Source organism: Euleptes europaea, chromosome 3 (genome assembly GCF_029931775.1).
Source record: "Euleptes europaea isolate rEulEur1 chromosome 3, rEulEur1.hap1, whole genome shotgun sequence".
In the NCBI taxonomy this organism is placed as follows: domain Eukaryota; kingdom Metazoa; phylum Chordata; class Lepidosauria; order Squamata; family Sphaerodactylidae; genus Euleptes; species Euleptes europaea.
In genome coordinates, this window is record NC_079314.1 from 36119469 (window position 1) to 36138516 (window position 19048).

At 47.9% G+C, this 19048-nt stretch overlaps 1 protein-coding gene across 1 annotated transcript in view; it reads right to left on the reverse strand.

Annotated features, from left to right (window-relative positions):
• The window catches only part of MAP3K6 (mitogen-activated protein kinase kinase kinase 6), a 67757-nt gene that overhangs the window by 18618 nt on the left and 30091 nt on the right, over positions 1 to 19048 (reverse strand). The window contains exons 6-18 of the mRNA XM_056846133.1: positions 18828 to 18934; positions 17757 to 17927; positions 15854 to 15966; positions 12481 to 12640; positions 10971 to 11121; positions 9706 to 9813; positions 8973 to 9022; positions 4180 to 4275; positions 3164 to 3242; positions 2292 to 2425; positions 1968 to 2095; positions 702 to 838; positions 438 to 543 (exon numbers count right to left, since the gene is read on the reverse strand). Of these exons, the coding sequence (XP_056702111.1) occupies positions 438 to 543; positions 702 to 838; positions 1968 to 2095; positions 2292 to 2425; positions 3164 to 3242; positions 4180 to 4275; positions 8973 to 9022; positions 9706 to 9813; positions 10971 to 11121; positions 12481 to 12640; positions 15854 to 15966; positions 17757 to 17927; positions 18828 to 18934 (1540 nt within the window). The remainder of the gene's footprint in view (positions 1 to 437; positions 544 to 701; positions 839 to 1967; positions 2096 to 2291; positions 2426 to 3163; positions 3243 to 4179; positions 4276 to 8972; positions 9023 to 9705; positions 9814 to 10970; positions 11122 to 12480; positions 12641 to 15853; positions 15967 to 17756; positions 17928 to 18827; positions 18935 to 19048) is intronic.

Here is a 19048-nt window from a genome sequence, read left to right on the forward strand (position 1 = left end):
TGGGTCCCATAATGTTCATATGGCTATCAGGAGAAACTCCACCGCTACAGGAGAGGGTGAGAGACCAGTTGTATACCTGGAATCCAGCAACGGCGCTGAAAATGGAATAAACAACATCTGCTGAACCACACTAACTTCGTTACATCAAAAACCTAGCCCTGGCCTGTGTTGTGGCTTCTCTGTGGGAAGTGGCATGCCAAATGTGTGTGTGTGTGTCTTTGTTGCTCCATTTGGCAACTGATATCTGGGGAAGGATGTTTGTTGAGCATGCTATTTTAGTACAGATGGGAGAAGGCAGTTCTGAGGGAAGGAACTTTCAGAGATGGCCACCAGCAGGCAAGAGTGCTCGCTGGTTATCTAATCTCTGAAATATCTCATGAGATGCTGATACAAGAGCCCCTCTTCTTCCTTTTTTAATACTGTGCAACATCCCTTACCTGTGAAGGTCTCTGCCTTAGGGCTGATCCCTGCCAACCTCTTGGAGGTGCCAAAGTCGGAAATTTTTAACACTCCGCTGTATGTGTTGATCAAGACGTTATCTCCCTGTCAACCCCAGAAAACGAAGTCAAGCTTTAAGGAACTACATGGTGGAGAAAAGAGGTTCCCCTCCCCCTCTCCTCTCCTGGCCATTCTGACATGACGCTCAGCGCTGGCGCCAATCTTCCTCAATGCAGACAAGCCCGACCTGAGGCTGCTCTCACCTTGATGTCTCTGTGGACAATCTGGTTGTCGTGCAGGTAACGCAGCCCCTCTAGGATCTGTTTGGTGTAGTAAACGATGGTTGGTTCGTTGTCCTTCAGAGGGCCCCACATGGAACGCAAGAGAGAGGACAGACTCCCTAAAGGAGAACAAAAAGAGGTCTTGGGGGGGTGGAGTGTGGGCTCTGGGTTCGTATCCAGCCTCCCAAGACAGTTCTCCAGGTCCTGGTGTGTGTGTGTATAAAGTGCCATCAAGTTGCAGCCGACTTATGGCAACCCCAGAGAGGGGCTTTCAAGATGAGTGAGAAGCAGAGGTGGTTTGCCATTGCCTTCCTTGGTGGTCTCCCTTCTAAGTACTGATCCTGCTTTGCTTTCAAGATCCGACGAGATCGGGCTACACCATGGCGCCTTCCGATGTATCAGAGGAGCATGCCTATTATATTAGGTGTTGTGGAACACAGGGCAGGATAATGCTGCTGCAGTCGTCTTGTTTGTGGGCTTCCTAGAGGCACCTGGTTGGCCACCATGTGAACAGACTGCTGGACTTGATGGGCCTTGGTCTGATCCAGCAGGGCTTTTTTTATGTTCTCCCATCTAGGTCCTGGTAGCCCTCCCAAATTGCAGGGCTTAAGAATATGCCTCAAAGCTGCAGAAAGAAATGTTTCCATATTTGCAAGAAGTTGAGAAGTCTTTAATTTTTACATCTCTCTCTTGGGCTTGCACAGGTATCTGAGCACATGATCCATAACTGCCTAGCCATTTTGGATAAATGTCAGCAGCTTCACTAAGAAGTGTCTCTGTGCAGGAGATCAGTTTGGGTTGCACAAGTGTTTATGGAAAGGACCAGCAGGTCCTTTAACCTTAAAGCTTAAAAGAAGAAGAGTTGGTTTTTATATGCCGACTTTCTCTACCACTTAAGGGAGAATCAAACCGGCTTACAATCACCTTTCCTTCCCCTCCCCACAACAGACATCCTGTGAGGTAGGTGGGGCTGAGAGAGCTGCGACTAGCCCAAGGTCACCCAGCTGGTTTCGTGTGTAGGGGGGGGGGAACAAATCCAGTTCACCAGATTAGCCTCCGCCACTCATGTGGAGGAATGGGGAATCAAACCCGGTTCTACCCAGATCAGACCCCACCGCTCCAAACCCACCGCTCTTAACCACTACACCACGCTGGCAGAAGTTTTAAAGGATTTAAAAAATGGCAACAGATAAACAGTAAGATCAGACAGAAAAATATACACTCAAGACTGTATCTTCAGCATCTCACCTCCAGGCACCTCCTCCATGAAGATCTTGAGGAAGCCCCCTTGGCTGACGGAGCCCAGATACCGGACAATGTTCTTGTGCTTCAGACGCTTGTGGAGAGCAATCTCTTCATGCAGGGGCTGTGAATACCTGAAGAGTGGCCATCACAGTTAACAAAAGAGGTACTCTCTTCTCCAAGGGCCATGGCAAATATGGGAACTGGACGACCCTTCAAGGCTTGGCCGGACTTTGCATGAATAGCCCCAGGCCCCTCTGGTCCCATGTGAAGGCAGCCCTAACCCCTGGGCCTTCTGCCCCATCATTTACCCACCGGATGTTCACCTACCTGCTGTCCCGCTCCGGAATCTCCTTGATGGCGATGCGCACCTGGTTGCTGAGGTCTCGCCCGGCGTAGACCACCCCGTAGGTGCCCTTGCCCAGAATCACCCTGTTGCCCGATTCTGTGTATTCATAATTGTACTGCAGAAGCCAAAAACGCAGGATTAGGGAGACGCCTAGAAAAAAACTTCCTGGGACGTCCATCCCGGGCCTGCCCTCCAATGGGCCTGGCCAGTCAGCACACCTGCTAGGCCCTAAGAAAGCTGGGGCCCAATTCACACTCCTGAAAGAAAGCACACTCCGGGGCTGCGGAGAGATGCGGGGCCCTGGTCCGGACTGTGTGTGTCAAGTGCCATCAAGTTCCAGCCGGCTTATGGCAACCCTGTAAGGTTTTCAAGGCAAGAGACTAACAGAGGTGGTTTGCCACTGCTTTCCTCTGCATAGCTACTATGGTTGCCAACCTCCAGGTACTAGCTGGAGATGTCCTGCTATTTCAACTGATCTCCAGCCAATAGAGATCAGTTCACCTGGAGAAAATGGCTGCTTTGGCAATTGGACTCTATGGCATTGAAGTCCCTCCCCTCCCCAAACCCCGCCCTCCTCAGGCTCTGCCCCCCAAACTTCCCACTGGTGGTAAAGAGGGACCTGGCAAGCCTAATAGCAATCCTGGTATTCCTTGGTGGTCTCCCATCCGAATGTTTGCCAGGGTTGACCCTGCTTAGCTGATGGGACCACAAAGCCAAGCAAGGCAGGATTTCCCCCCAGGTCTTTAGATGAAGGATGGGGCCAAGAAGGGGCCCGTTGGTTATTTTTGCTTGCGGGGGTTCAAGACGGCTCTAGGTTACCCGATGCCCCCTCTCTCCCCTGGCCCCAACTCACTTCTAGCTCTTCTGGGGAGCTGTAGGTGCTATCTTCCTCACCTGCTTCTGACATGAAAGAACGGACCAATTCACAAAACCTAAGAAGGGAGAGGAGGAAGAAAATGCCTAAGTCCTTCAGCATCCTTTTGTTCCATGTATCCCATGCTGTATATAATACACTTTCAGTTAGTTGTTCACAGCATGGGCCTGTGTTACTTAAAGCCATAGCATATGGATCAGCTTCCAGATCAGTCCTACAAAAATCTCTCTGTTTTCCCAAGAGCGAAAACGAAAACTTTGGTGGCTTCTGCAGATGTTTTTCTCCGCCTTGGCTTCCAAACTGCAATGTTGGGGTTTTTTTCTGAGGGGGGAGAGGAGTATCCACATGACATGGTGTTTTATTTGTCCATTTCCCAGGTTTTCCCCACCCTCGTCATGCTCTCTCTCCCTGAAGCCTGGTTTTGCTACGATCTTTTCTGAAAGGACCCAATGCCATCAGGACAGCATGCGTTTTCAAAGGTGACCCCCCCCCGTCACCACTCTGCAGACCCGATTTTTCCCTGCTGCAACACCAGAGGGCTTTTTTTGAAGGCTGAAAAAATCAGTGATTGCTATAGTACCATAAAGTTATAACAAATTTACCAATTCCTTTTAAAGTGGTGAAACATGGGGGAAATGCAGACACAACGGTGACTGGCAAGAGGAAACTGCACAGAAAACTCCCTCGTGGGTACTTTACTGTCAACAGACATGCCTTCACAACAGTAATAAATGCAGAATCGTTGCTGTGTGGAAGTAGTCGTGCGGCCTTTTCTCTAAGGAGCTCAGAATGGCTTTCGTGGTTCCCTCTTCCCCACAGTATCCTCACAACAACCCTATGAGGTAGGCTCTAGGCAGAGAATATGCAACTAGCCCAAGAAAAGCCCAGCAAGCTCACCTGTAGGCCCTTGAGCCTGGGTCTCCCAGATCATGGTCCAACACTCACCACAACTCCATGCTGCCACACTCCCTTTCCCTGCAGGCACCCCTACTCACCAGCGGCAGTGGTACTGAGTGGGAAAACACAACTGGAAGTCCTCGGCCGTGTGCAACACATACAGGAAGCAACACCTCTCGTCACATTTGGAGATACTGGTGAGGGGGAAAAAAGACGGAAATGGAGGGGGATATCAATGTTTTGTGGCAGCAGCCCCTCCTCCTCAACTTGTTGGTTATTGCCCATCAAGCTCTTCATGGTTTGGGATGAGGTGGGTTTCTGAAGGTGCCTCGCAGCCTGCTTGACTCTGCCCACCAGTTAAGGTCACTGTCAGAAGCTCTGCCATGCATATCCCCCCACCCCCCAATTCCCAGACTAGGTGAGCAAGCCCCAGAGACAGGGCCTTCTCAGTGGTGGCAGAAGCTCACCTAGGGCCACATTTACAAGAGTTTAGACATCAGGCCTTTGAGTTCCCCTGCTTCATTGGAGTTCTGTGAGTGGCAGCTGCTTTTATGGCCAGTGTTGTTTTCAAAAGGCTCTTCTGTCTCATTTTACAATCTTCCTGATTTTAATTTGCTGCCATTTCTAAATTGCTTTTTGCTGCCCGTTTTCTTTCTTCTGTATTTATTTGGTTTTATTGTTATTTATCATTACTTAGTGTCGCAAGCTGCTGTGTAGACATTTATACAGTAAGGCGGGACACAAATATTTTGAATTAAAGAAATAACATGAAAATCCTTTCTGCAAGACCCCATCATCCAGCTGTTCCTGTACCAGCCTTTTGGGCTAAGGTGGGAAGGGGTGTGTGAAAAGCAACTGGACTCAACTGCTGGTCTAATGAACTCCACAGCGGTGCAGGGGCAGGGCAGTTTCTTCCGCTGAGCGAGAATGTGCGCTTCAAAATTTCCTACTGCAGAGCACTTGGATTCACTCCTGCCACCAGAATCCATTTGTCCTGCTGCTATACTTAGCAGGGATGCATTGTTCTTTGAACGATGGGAACCAAGCGCATCTTCTGGAGGGCTGTCATTCTCAATTCATGCCTACGGTTCGATGGCAGCGCAAATGCTTTTGCCCATAAGGCCCAGTTTCAATTCCTGGAATGCTAGATAATGGATCTCAGATAACTGAGGGTCAAGTGAGAGGTGGATCTTCACAAGCCTTTTTCAGATTCAAAACAGATAAAAGGAAGTATTTTTTCACACAATGCATAGTTAAATTGTGGAACTCCCTGCCCCAGGATGTGGTGATGGCTGCCAACTTGGAAGGCGTTAAGAGGGGAGTGGACATGTTCATGGAGGAGAGGGCTATTCATAGCTATTAGTTAAAATGGATACTAGTCATGCTGTATACCTATTCTCTCTAGTATCAGAGGAGCATGCCTGTCAGGCTGCTATCTCGGTTTCGTTATTGCCTCTGTCTCTGTGCTGTATTGTCTGCCCCCCAAGGTCGCATACCTAGGCCTGGGAACTCAGCTCCTGGGAAACTGTATTCATGCGTGTAATCTCCCGCCTTTCCTGCCTTATAATATCTCCCAGCTAGTGAGCCTCTCATAGCTGTCATTTTATTCGTTTGCACTGTATGCCTATTTGATCAGTAAAAGCCATCTGTTTGGACTCTATATGACTTTGTGGTGATTTCTGGTTCTGTGGGCCAAGGGCTGACATTATGACAGCTAGATTTTTGTGATCGGTCCAAACTTCAAAGGGTACTTTAGACCCTTCCAAGAATTGCCGCCATAAAGTCAGTGCATGATGAACTGCAGAGGCCCCTTTCTCCCAGATGGGCCAGTTTAATTGAGCGTGCGCAAATTTTTTTGAAAAGTAAGCGCAAGGGTGAAGAAGACCGTCCGGTCCTTGCTGGAGGAGAGCCCCTCCCATGGCTACATCGGAAGCATCGACTTGCACAATGAACATTTGATTTGGGTCTGGGTGCCGTAGCACCGGCTCCGAAGTGAAGAGGCGTTTGAGGGCCAGAAAGGCGGCTTGGCATTGCTCAGTCCATAGGATTTTTGCGGAGGGCAAGGCAGCCGAGCTTACTTTTCCCTTAGTTTTCAGCAGGTCCGTAATGGGTAGAGCCACTTGGGCGAAGTTAGGGATGAATCCCCGATAGAAGTTTGCAAATCCCAGAAATTGCTGTACTTGCTTACGGTTGGTGGGGGGAGTCCAATCGAGGACGGCTTGGACTTTGGCGGGGTCCATGCGAAGACCTTGGTGGGAGATGATGTATCCCAAAAACGTGAGTTTGCTTTGGTGAAATTCACACTTAGCTAGTTTAGCGAACAGTTGATGGTTACGCAGGCGTTGTAGAACTTCCCTGACCAGAGTCACATGCTCGTCCACAGTTTTCGAATAAATGAGAATGTCATCTAAGTAGACCACCACCCCACGATATAGAAGGTCATGTAGGATTTCATTGATGAGTTGCATGAAGACCCCCGGGGCCCCTTTTAATCCGAATGGCATTACAAGGAATTCATACATTCCGAAACAGCTAGAGAAGGCAGTGAGGTGTTCATCTCCTTCGCGGATACGGACTCGGTAGTAGGCTTCCACCAAGTCTAATTTAGAGAACACACGGCCTTCCTGTAATTGTCCCAAAATATCCGATATTAATGGGATAGGATAGGCGTTGGTCTGGGTAACCGCATTGAGCTTTCTGAAGTCAATGCACAGGCGAAGGTCGCCCTCTTTTTTCCGGACGAAAAACGCGGGGGCCGAGTTTGGGGCATTCGAAGGGCGAATGAACCCTCTGGCGAGGTTTTTGTCCAAAAAGTCCCGGAGGACAGTGCGCTCGGAAGCGCTCATAGGGTAAATCTTACTTTTGGTTAATGTGCAGTCCTTTACTACTTCAATCGCACAGTCTGAGGCCCGGTGGGGGGGTAAGGCATCACATTCCCTAAGGTCGAAGACATCTTCAAAGTCCCGGTATACAGCGGGTAGAGCCGGTGGTACTGGGGCAGTAGAGGTTAATGCTGGAACGGGCGGAAATGGCAGAGCAAAGTTTTGCCGATGCTGGTCGCAGGTGGGACTAGCGAAAGAGATAGTGTTTGTTTCCCAATCAATACTGGGACTATGTCCTTTAATCCAGTTAATTCCCAAGACCACTTCAAATCGGATAGGGGCTAAAGTGAAGTCTATTTGTTCCCAGTGGGAACCAATTCCCATTGCCACCCCTATGGTGCGGTGATCAACTGGACCCCCCTGGAATTGGCTCCCGTCCATTTGAGCAAATTGGACGGGGGCGGGTAAAGCCTCTGAGTCGGCTCTGAGTGCAGCAAACGTGGCTTCGCTTATGAGAGTGCGACAGCAACCGGAGTCAATTAGTGCATTGACGGGGATTTGTGGACCTCCGTTAAGTTGTTGTAAAACTGCATCCACGTATTATTTTGGGTGCTGTGGAACACAGGCAGGACAATGCTGCTGAAGTCATCTTGTTTGTGGGCTTCCTAGAGACACCTGGTTGGCCACTGTGTAAACAGACTGCTGGACTTGATGGGCCTTGGTCTGATCCACCAGGGCCTTTCTTATGTTCATACAGGGAGGTGGGAAGAGATTTAACCCTTCCACCCCCACACAGCTCTGCTAATCTAAACTCACTTCCCTGAGTTCTTTCAAGGAACAAAGTACTTATCTTTTTGCTCATCTCCTTTTTGAAGAGGGATAAGAGGGTGCCCAGTTTTGATTCATGAATCTGGGCAAAGAGGAAATTCACAACTACCTCCCCCCACATACCCCCAGTGACCCTTACTTCTGGGCATGGAGTAGGGGTCACTGGGGGCGTGGGGGGGGAGGTAGTTGTGAATTTCCTACATTGTGCAAGGGATTGGACTAGATGACCCTGGTGGTCCCTTCCAACTTTATGATTCTATCCAGCCCCTCAACCCTTTTTGTACAGCTCTGACCAATAGCAGGGCTCCACAGAGATGTAACTGAATATGCAGAGAAGGTGCAGAAAAGAGCAACCAAAATGATCAGGGGACTAGAGCAACTGCCCTATGAGGAATGGTTAAAATGCTTAGAGCTGTTTAGCTTGGAAAGAAGGTGGTTAAGGGGAGACATGATATAGGTCTATAAAATTAGGCATGGTATGGAGAGAGTGGACAGGGAGAAGCTTTTCTCCCTCTCTCATCATACTAGAATGCGGGGTCATCTGCTGAAGCTGGAGGGTGACGGATTCAAAACAGATAAAAGGAAGTATTTCTTCACACAACACAAATTTAAATTGTGGAACTGCCTGCCCCAAGATGTGGCAATGGCTGCCAACTTGGAAGGCTTTAAGAGGGGAGTGGACATGTTCATGGAGGAGAGGGCTATTCATGGCAACTAGTAAAAATGGTTACTAGTCATGATGCATGCCTATTCTCTCCAGAATCAGAGAAGCATGCCTATTATCTTAGGTGCTGTGGAACACAGGCAGGATAATGCTGCTGCTGTCTTGTTTGTGGGCTTCCTAGAGGCATCTGGTTGGCCACTGTGCAAACAGACTGCTGGAAGAACAGACTGCTGTGAAGACCTGATTGTGGATCTCCTGGGGTCTTGTCTGTCTTGATCCTAAGGCTGGCAAAGATCTCAAGAAAAAGCTACTTTTCTCCCTGTGATGCTCTTTTTCTGGGTTGAGGGTATTTTTTTTAATGGGAGAGCACCTGATCTCCCGCCACGTTGTCTCAAGTGGTACAGCCTAGAGAGAGGTTCAGCACCTCAGTGAAAGTGAGGCCTGGAGGAGAGGGCCAGTGGCCCCTTCCTTCCCACGGCTTTCTTATAAGGCAGCAGGCGGCAAGCGAGCCTGCCGAAGCATCAAGCCAGCATGGAGTTCAACACAAGCTATTTAAACAGTGTTAAAAAGTTATCACCTGACTCCACGGATGGAAGATGCCGGAAATGTCCAGGATGAAATCCCTTCCTGCAGGGAACAATCGAAATTCGAAATAGAGTGAAACCACACACACACACACAAAACTTCCTCTCCACACAAAAATAATCCAAAACAAAAGCAAACTTCCCCAACCATGCGAGCCCCGAAAAGTCATCAACACCACTGGGGACACTACCACAAGGAAGAATCAAACCGGCTTACAATCACCTTCCTCTCCCCACAACAGACACCCTGTGAGGTAGGTGGGGCTGAGAGAGTGTGACTGGCCCAAGGTCACCCAGCTGGCTTCATGCATAGGAGTGGGGAAACCAACTTGGTTCACCAGATTAGCCTCCGCCGCTCATGGGGAGGAGCGGGGAATCAAACCCAGTTCTCCAGATCAGACTCCACCGCTCCAAATCTGGCAAATTCCAAAGCAAGGAGAGGGGAAAAGAGATCTTTCAGTCATGCTGGGAAAAAGCTGCATTTCAGTGGTACCGCCAGTGCCTTGGACCACCACACTGGGTGAATGCCTGGGTCCAGGGAGCAATGATAGGCCCAAGACATTCCTTGCCTTTTCCCACCCACCGGGACCAGCAGGGCAGTCGGCATCTCAGGGTCTTGCTTCGGTTGCATGGGCAGAGAACACAGTGCTGAGCAAAAAGCTTTGAAACTGTTTGGTACACAGGCGGGGGGCTTCCTACCCATGCGTGACGCCATCCCGGACATACCTCCTCCAGGGAGCCGATGTGGCTCAACGTCACGGACCTCTTGCCCTCTGTGTTGCAGACGCTGAGCTGGGAGGGCTGCAGCACTCTGGCCAACTCCAAGATCAGCACCTGCCAACGAAGGCACCCAGAGTGAGGAGACCCCAAGCCCCAGCAGTCCCGCACGGCCAGTGGCAAGCATCCCGTGGCACTCCCCCTGCTCTCCTCCACTACATTTGGGCTTCGAGCAAGGAGAGGGCTTGGGGGTTGGCCACACAGTTCAAAAATAGTGTGTGTGTGAGTGTGTGTGTCTTCACCCACGGAAGGAAAATGAGCTCCAAAAGACTGTCCTGGCAGAGGGCTGAAACCTACAGGAACCTGAGCTCAGACACAGCACCCCCCTCCCCAGTATTGCTGCTATCAGACAGGTGCAGAAGTCCATGGCATTTACAGGCCTGCAATTCTGTGAGAGCCTCATCCTATCCAGCCAGGTGGGGAACCAGAGAACAGAAGGGGTTCACCTCCCAAGCTGAAAACACACTGAGCTCTGTAAGAGCATCAAAGCAGGAAGACGTTTTAGTGACAACCAGAAACCACAGTGTAGGTTGTCGACAGACAACTTTTCCTACCCTCACGTCCAGAAACCCTGATCCCACCCCCAAAACCTGTAATCGACACTGTCCATTGCAGCTTAGCTTAGATTTATCTTACATCCATTATTCTGCTTTTTCTAGTACCGAGGCAGAAAAAGCTACAGAGAGTGCTGATAGCCTAACTAAGCCCCAGAAACCCTAGCCAGTTTCCTCATGCTAAATAGAATCTATTTGTATTTGCAGGTTTCAGGACTAGAAACTTGATTTGAAACAGTCAACTATCTAGAAATATACACTGCAATTTTTCAAAAAGTCTTATTGCCCATTTGGCTGAGTCTGTCTGGATCAGCAGCAGTTTGCACATGCATGTTTGTGCACAGTCCAACAGGACTCGTAGATTTCCAGCCATACCCTGGCATCATTTCGTTGCCTGACCCAGCCTTCCTGGGGGAAATCGATTTCACCTACAGCTCAGGTGCAAATCTGGCTGCAAGGCAGAGAGACATGAAATTCTACCACCACCACAGCTACCGCACAGCTGCAAAGCTACTTAGCGTGCTGCTCGGGTTGGGGGCTGGACAGCAAAGGTGAGCCTGGCCGACCTGAGGCTCTGTCCGTGTGTGATCACGGCCAACGAGAAAGGTCAGTTCGCTTGCCAAACATGTTCACCACAAAGATCTCAGCATCCCAACGTACCGGGCATTGCTCTGTGGAGACAAAGGTCTGGCACGACTCCATCAAGAATCCCAACCAGAAATCCACCAGCTCCTGTTTGGGCGACCATGTGTCCGAAGCAATCTTGAAATGACTGTATATGATGTATGTCTCCTTGATGGAATTCAGGTACCTGGGGTGGGGGCGGGGGAGAAGAGAGAGCGAGAAAGAGAAATGCACTTGTAAGTAGCTTATCTCACACATAGTACAGGCTTAGAATCATAGAGTTGGAAGGGACCACCAGGGTCATCTAGTCCAACCCACTGCACAATACAGGAAATTCACAACTACCTCCCCACCACACACCCCCAGTGACCAGAAGATGGCCAAGATGCCCTCCCTCTCATCATCCGCCTAAGGTCACAGAATCAGCATTGCTGACGGATGGCCGTCTAACCTCTTCAAAACCTCCAGGGAAGGAGCGCTTACCACCTCCCAAGGAAGCCTGTTCCACTGAGGAACCGTTCTGCTGGAAAATTCTTCCTAATGTCTACCTCTCTGATGCAAAACTTGCTCATTTTGTGTCTGTTTTTTCTTTAAAGCCTTAAGTAGTGTTTAACTTCCACTAGAAGAAAATCTGCAGTCACCATCTTCATTTCATCAAGTGGGTTCTCGTTTATAGGAACACAGCAGACCCTCGCCATTCGAAGATTTCAGCTCACGATCTCACTTATTTGCAGCCTGACCACGTGCTACAGTCTTCAGCCAGTTCCACACCATTGCCCACGCCTTGTTACGTTTTGAGGGAAACGTGTTGTTTTGCACCTACAAAGCAGCAGACTCCCAACACCCATCATTCGCAGATTTTGCCATTCCCGGTGATCCTGAGAACGGATCCCCCGCCAAATGACGAAGGTCTGCTGTAAGTAACTGCAGAATGATTATAACCATTTCTTCCTTTTGGTGAAAATTTCCAGTAACAAAAAATAAAAATAAAAAAAGGACCCTGAAGATACACAGGATCCATTTTGGAGATCCTGACCAGAACCTTTTGAGGTCCCATGATCAATGCCTACTATGGATTCATATCAAGTGTTACGCATATTGGGCTGATGAAGCCCATAGTGAAATGTGTCAACTTGATCCAGATAACACGTACTGAAGGTTTATGTGTCATCGCACTTGGACATCTTTTGCCTGCACAGCAGCGTGGGAACGCTTCTTCGCGTCATTTTCAGAGTTGGACATTGATTCTTCTTGTTCGCATCATTTGCAAACGTTTCCTACATATTCTTGCCAGGTCCGAGGCACGGGGATACACGCTCTCAGCGTTTCCCCACGGTTTATTGTTGTAGTTGTTTTGTCTTGTGTATTCTCTGTATTGTCATTTTTGTAATTCTATTTTGTACATTGTCTTGCATTGTTTGCAACTTGGGTGCTGTTTTTTCTAGTTATACCTACTTTTATAGTACCCAGACATTCTTATTTTGGTTCTCCTCAGGGTCTCAGCATCGAGCCTTTGGCCCAGGACCCAGAGTTTCCAGCCACATACCAAACAGGGGCGTTGAGCTTGTAAAGTTTCTCTGAGGCCTGAATGATTTTGTCCATGTCAGCAGCCAGAATGCTCGCGCCCAGGTAAAAACCAACATCCCAGTAATGCTCCATCTTCTCCAAGCAGCCCTTGCGGCCGAGGACACAGCTCAGCTTCATACCTGGGAGGAAAAGGAAGAGATTTTTCCACAGGTGAAACAAATTTTGTCAGAGCAGCGGGAGAGAGGTAGAATTTTTAAGCAAAAATCCCAAATATGTTATGGCTTTCTGGCTCAAAAACCAGTGATTCCCAACATGGTGCCAAGAAGCACCCAAGTGCCTGCCAATGTCTCTTGGTACCCAATTAAAAAAAAACTTGAATGGAATAAGAAAAGCAGAGAGCTTTGAGTTGCTCCATACCAGCTGACTGACTAGCAAGGTGCTAAGCCCATCCCAGAATGTGCATCTTGGCCTGTGAGCCCTTGACTTGCTCGTATAGATTTTCTTAGGTCACCATGCTTGGAATCCTCTATGTATGGCAGCTGCCTCCATCATGGCAGGAGAGTGGGCCTGAAGACTCCCAACCATTTGTGAATTGCCTTACCCTAGCCATTTTTGGTGATTCCTATGACTAGGGTTGCCAGGTCCCTCTTCACCACCAGTGGGAGGTTTTTGGGGTGGAGCCTGGGGAGGAGAGGGACTTCAATGCCATAGAATCCAATTGCCAAAATGGCCATTTTCTCCAGGTGAACTGATTTCTATCGGCTGGAGATCAGTTGTAATAGCAGATCTCCAGCTACTACCTGGAGGTTGTGCAACCGAAACTAGGACTAGTGCCCAAAAAGTAGCTATTGGAATTCTCAGGCACTTATGGCAAAGAATGCAAACACATAAATATGCTGCTAACAATATATTGTACCGAGGCACAACACAAACAAATATAGGAATACAAATGATGCACTAACATGCTAATACATGTGTAAGCTACATCTGAGCCTGCATCAATCGTCCGTATAACTTTAAGTCTTGGAAGCTTGATAATACAAGTCAAACTTAAAGTCCTTGAAGTCGTGTGTTGGAAGCCAAAATAAGTCTCCGGTAAGTTCCTTATTTCGCATTAGCTTCTTCCAGTTGGCAATCCACGCTTACAATATCCTCAGAACTTTTGTTCTGCAAAAGTGTACAAGTGCTCGTGTATCAATAAAAGATTTTTACAAATAGGAGTGCAAAGCATAATCAATAAATATAAAAGTTATAATCATGTATATATACCCAAATGGATAAGCTCATAGCTCCCTCGTAATGGTGGATGACGAATCTGCATCATCTAACCTATTACTACATGTGTTCTGAATATAAAGAGAGTATTTCTAATTGCAAACAGGTGATGCTGACTTGCCAATTAGGAGCAAGCACAACCACAATTATAGGCATATAGATAAAATATTTCTATCAATTCTAACACCTAAATACAAAAATATGTTAAATACACATAATTATAAGAAACTGGATAAATCAAAACCTGAATTTAAACCATTTGGTGCCAGCGTATCAAATAAAAAAATGAATCTACATTCTTGCTGGCACAAGAGTCTGTCAATGTTCTGATGTTGATAAGGTTTACCCTGGTATTGCCAGACCACGAAGAATTGCATTTTGTGGTCTGCATGTTTGGCTTGAATGTAGTGTTCAGTGAGCGGCGCCTCTAAAATCCTATTGCGCACGCGCGACCGATGTTCACCTATTCTTAATTTAATATGTCGTTTGGTTTTACCCGTGTATAAAAGACCGCACGGGCATCTAATTAAATAAACCACATTTTTGCTGTTGCAATTAGAAAAATGTTTCAAAACAAATCTGAAATCGTGCGGGTGTCAACAAATTCTTTCACGGGTAGCGCCTGTACGCAAGCCACACATTCCCCACACCGGAAATGTCCGGCAGGTAACTTGGTCCTGGGAGGTGTGTTAGTATCAGAGTGAATGAGTCGATCCTTAAAGGACCACAGGCGTTTATTCCCAACAAGGGGGGGTAATTCGCAGCCGGGGATACTACTGACCAAGTGCCAGTGTTTTTTAATTATTTTCTGTATATGTCCCGTTAATGGTGTATATTGTAGGGCTGCTGTAATTCCTCTCGTGGTGTTATCTTTCTTTTTACCTATTAATAGATCCTTTCTCTGAATGTTATCCACTCGTGTTCTAGCTTGATTGATAACATTAATCGGAAAACCCCGATTACTTAAGGTGTGACTCAAAAAATTGGCTGCTTCATTATAATCATCATTAGAAGTGGCATTACGTTTTAATCGAATGAATTGACCATATGGTAAATTTTTAATTAGATGTTGAGGATGGTGGGATTGAAAATGTAAAAGTGCTCCTTTGTCAGTACTCTTCTTGAATGGTTTTACTGCTAGCTGGAGTGACTGTGTCTTAAATACACAGATGTCCAGGAAGTTAATGGTTTGACAGTCAGAGGTACACGTAAATGATATGTTTGCATGGCGAATGTTGAGCCATGTTATAAACTCCTCCAAACGGTCCATAGGATGGAAAATCAAAAAAATGTCATCAATAAAACGCTTCCACATAAGGATATTATCAAAAAAAGGGTTGTTGTTATGAATAAATTGATGTTCAAAATGAGACATAAAAATATTTGCAGAACAAAAGTTCTGAGGATATTGTAAGCGTGGATTGCCAACTGGAAGAAGCTAATGCGAAATAAGGAACTTACCGGAGACTTATTTTGGCTTCCAACACACGACTTCAAGGACTTTAAGTTTGACTTGTATTATCAAGCTTCCAAGACTTAAAGTTATACGGACGATTGATGCAGGCTCAGATGTAGCTTACACATGTATTAGCATGTTAGTGCATCATTTGTATTCCTATATTTGTTTGTGTTGTGCCTCGGTACAATATATTGTTAGCAGCATATTTATGTGTTTGCATTCTTTGCCATAAGTGCCTGAGAATTCCAATAACTACCTGGAGGTTGGCAACCCTACCTATGACCCTTTCTCAAAATTCCCCTGCAGGCTAACAAAGTGTATCTGCATTAGGTGAACTGATTGGGAAAAACACACACACAACCCCCTTTCATTTATATTTTGCTTAATTTGATTGTGTCTCAGTATTCCCAGTCATGATGCTGTTGAATCAGGCATGAAAAGACTGAATTTGTCAAGCAGATACTGGATGTTATCTGCTTAAAAATAGTCAACAACAGCTAAATGCTTGCAGACTTACCGGCCAAAGTTTAAACAGTTAACCAACATGGTCCACCTGGAAGCCTTTCGTAAAGAATTGTGGTATCTACCTCTCACACATATTTGACACTGCTTTCCTGGAAACCCTTTATGAGAGAAAAAGAAAAGGAAAACCCCGCACCTATCTGCCGGAGTTGCACGGAGGTTTCAAACTTGTGCCCAGCAGCCATGAGGAAGACCACAGAGTTAATCCCAGCATGCAGGCTGGGTTCCGTTAAGAAGGCCTTGTGGTACCTGGGAAGTGAAAAGTGTAAGGAAGCTTCAGACTGAGGAACTAAGAAAAGGCTTCCTCCACTGTTTGCAGAGCCAGCATGGTGTAGTGGTTAAGAGCGGCGGACTCTAATCTGGAGAACCAGGTTTGATTCCCCACTCCTCCACATGAAGCCTGCTGGGTGACCTTGGGCCAGTCACAGTTCTCTCAGAACTCTCTCAGCCCACGCAGAGACAGGCAATAGCAAACCGCGTCCGAACATCTCTTGCCTTGAAAACCCTATGGGGGTCCCCATAAGTCAGCTGTGACTTGACGGCCCTTTCCACCACTACTCTTTGGCACCAGACTGGGACCTGATTTAAACACAACACTCAGCTGTGGGATGTTGCACTCACATGGTGGTTCATTTACACTGGGCTGCTACCCATGCAAAACACTTATGCAGCACGCCACTCCAGGCAAACACCCTTAAGAATCACCTTCATACCTCAGCCATCTTGAGATATCCGAGAAACATGGCAGCTCCCCTAAAAGGGCAGGCCCCAAGGAAGACTTTCTGTTCTTGAGGGACCCCACCTCATCAACCTTAGCCAAACTGAGGTCAAGTCAATAGGTATTGAAGAGTAACCCTCTCTAGCCTTGACAAGAAAAGGTTAGAGAGAAAAGGTTAGAAAGGATTTCTCCAATTTAGAAGAGGCTGTCAAACATTTCTTTTTTGAGTAGCCTTTCACTGTATAGATAGCCAACGTGGCATCATAGCTAGTTTATTAGGCTTGGATCGGGGAGACTCAGGTTCGAATCCATACTTGGTTGGGAAGCTTGCTGGGTGGCCTCTGACCACCGTTCCTACCCTTTCTACATCAACTCCTTCCTTTCCCCCTTACATTGAGATTTACACTTGAAAGTGCAACTGTCAATGTAGCGTTAATCACACCAAGCGTTGACCCCCACCCCCACAGCCCATCCCATAAAATTCCTCAGTATAGTTTTCCATAGGGGGGAAAGGCAGCATGGTATAGCCCGATCTCATCAGATCTCACAAGCTAAGCAGGCTCACCCCTGGTTAATATTTGGATGGGAGACCACTAAGGAATACCAGGGTCGCTATGTAGAGGAGGGCAATGGCAAAGCACCCCTGTTAGCCTCATGCCTTGAAAACCCCATAAGGGGTCATCATAGGTCGGCTGTGACTTGATGGCACTTTACATGCACACAGTTTTCCATCACATTATCTGACAAAGTGGGCTGTGACCCACAAAAGCTCATACTGAAATAAATGTTGTTACGTGTTTTAAGCTGCCACTGGATTTTTGTTTTATTGACCTTGGTTCAGTCTCTCTGTCTTAGCCTAACCTACCTTAAAGGATCATTACAAAGATGTACTGGAAGAGGGGAGAATTATGTATGCTGTTGTGAGCTCCTTGGACAGAGGACAGGGTTAAACCTTGGGCAGTATCCTTCATAAACAGTTGACCTAGTGGGGGTGATTTTTGGATTTGATGACTTATTCGAGTTTGGTTTTGTTGCAGTGCAATCCATGCATTTTGTTTTATGTAACCCTGCTTTGAGCGAGCAGGAAAGACAGCCCAGCAAATGCTTTCAAACCATCAATATACTGGTTGCGAGACTGTGGCTCAGTGACAGAGCACCAGCTTGGCATGCAGAAGGTCCCAGGTGCAGTCGCCAACATCTCTAGCTAGAAGGGCCAGGTAGTAGGGGATGTGAAAGTCCTTCTCTGCAGATCCTGGAGAGCTGCTGCCAGTCAGAGCAGACAGGACTGACTTGGAAAGACCAGTGGTCTGACATTCCTCACCAGAAAAAGGCCTGGTCTCGCTTCTCAGCATCTGTGAAGCCAGAATCAATGAACATGTCTTTGTAGATGCGGCCACACATGCAATACAGGTCAGGCGCCACCCCTTCAGGCCTTTCCACCAGCGGCAGAAGAACAGAGAGCGCCTTCTTGCGGTCGCCGGGCTGGTTCCGCCTGCAAACACACCACACAAATGCTCGGCATCAGAGGGCCATAAAGAGCAGGCCAGTGCCAGCTTCAGGCTTTGAAAGGCCTTTGAACAAGAAGTTCTCAGCAGGTCCTCCCCACGCCCCGAGTGAGCCTCCTACTTTGCTGCTAACCCTCATTTCCCTTCTGCCCTTGGGCCTGATCGGCACCATGCCGCCCTAAAGGAGAGGCAGAGGCTGTGAGCTGCTCCTTCTCATGGGTCCTCTCCCTGCCCGCTCCCTCAAAAGTGAGCATCACAGAGTGATGGCAAGAGGGAGAGGCTGAGGGTGTGGGCCTTGGGCTGGTGCCCCACAATACTGACCCCCAGACAGGGCCATCACACAGATAGAGAAGATAAATGATAAATCCTTCCTAAGGAGGACAGCTGTCCTGATACCCTCATCAAGAAGAAGAAGAAGTTGGGTTTTATATGCTGACTTTCTCTACCACTTAAGGGAGAATCAAACCGGCCTTCAATCACCTTCCCCTCCCCACAACAGACACCCTGTGAGGTAGGTGGGGCTGAGAGAGCTCGAAGAGAGCTGTGACTAGCCCAAGGTCACCCAGCTGGCTTCATGTGGAGGAGTGGGGAATCAAACCCGGTTCTCCAGATCAGACTCCACCGCTCCAAACCACTGCTCTTAACCACTACACCACGCTGGCTCTCATACCTCTAGGCCTGAGGGAGCCAGGGAGATCACTGGGGCTGGACACAGAGCCGGGCTGGTTGTCTGGCCAAGCCACCCAAGGTCAAAGGCTCCTCAAAACCTGATGTTGGCACAGGGACCCCACAGGGATTTACCTGCTTGTGGCTGACCAATGCCGGCATGGACCTAGCCGGGAGAAACAAAATACTTTCAGCCGGCCCAGCTCAGCAAAATTCCTCACCTGTCAAGAGCAAAGGCATAGTGGAAGCAGATGTTATGTTGCTCAGCAATGTCACAAGTGGGCAGCGTCTGCAAGGTCTCCACCAGAGTGATGATGGCATCAAAATCCTGAAATGGATATCAAGAGAAGCGGCATTGCAGGAAGCACACAGTCCCCTTCTGGACCAGGGATGTTACTCAATTTTGTGGACACTCTGCCTCTTTTTACCCATTACAATCCTG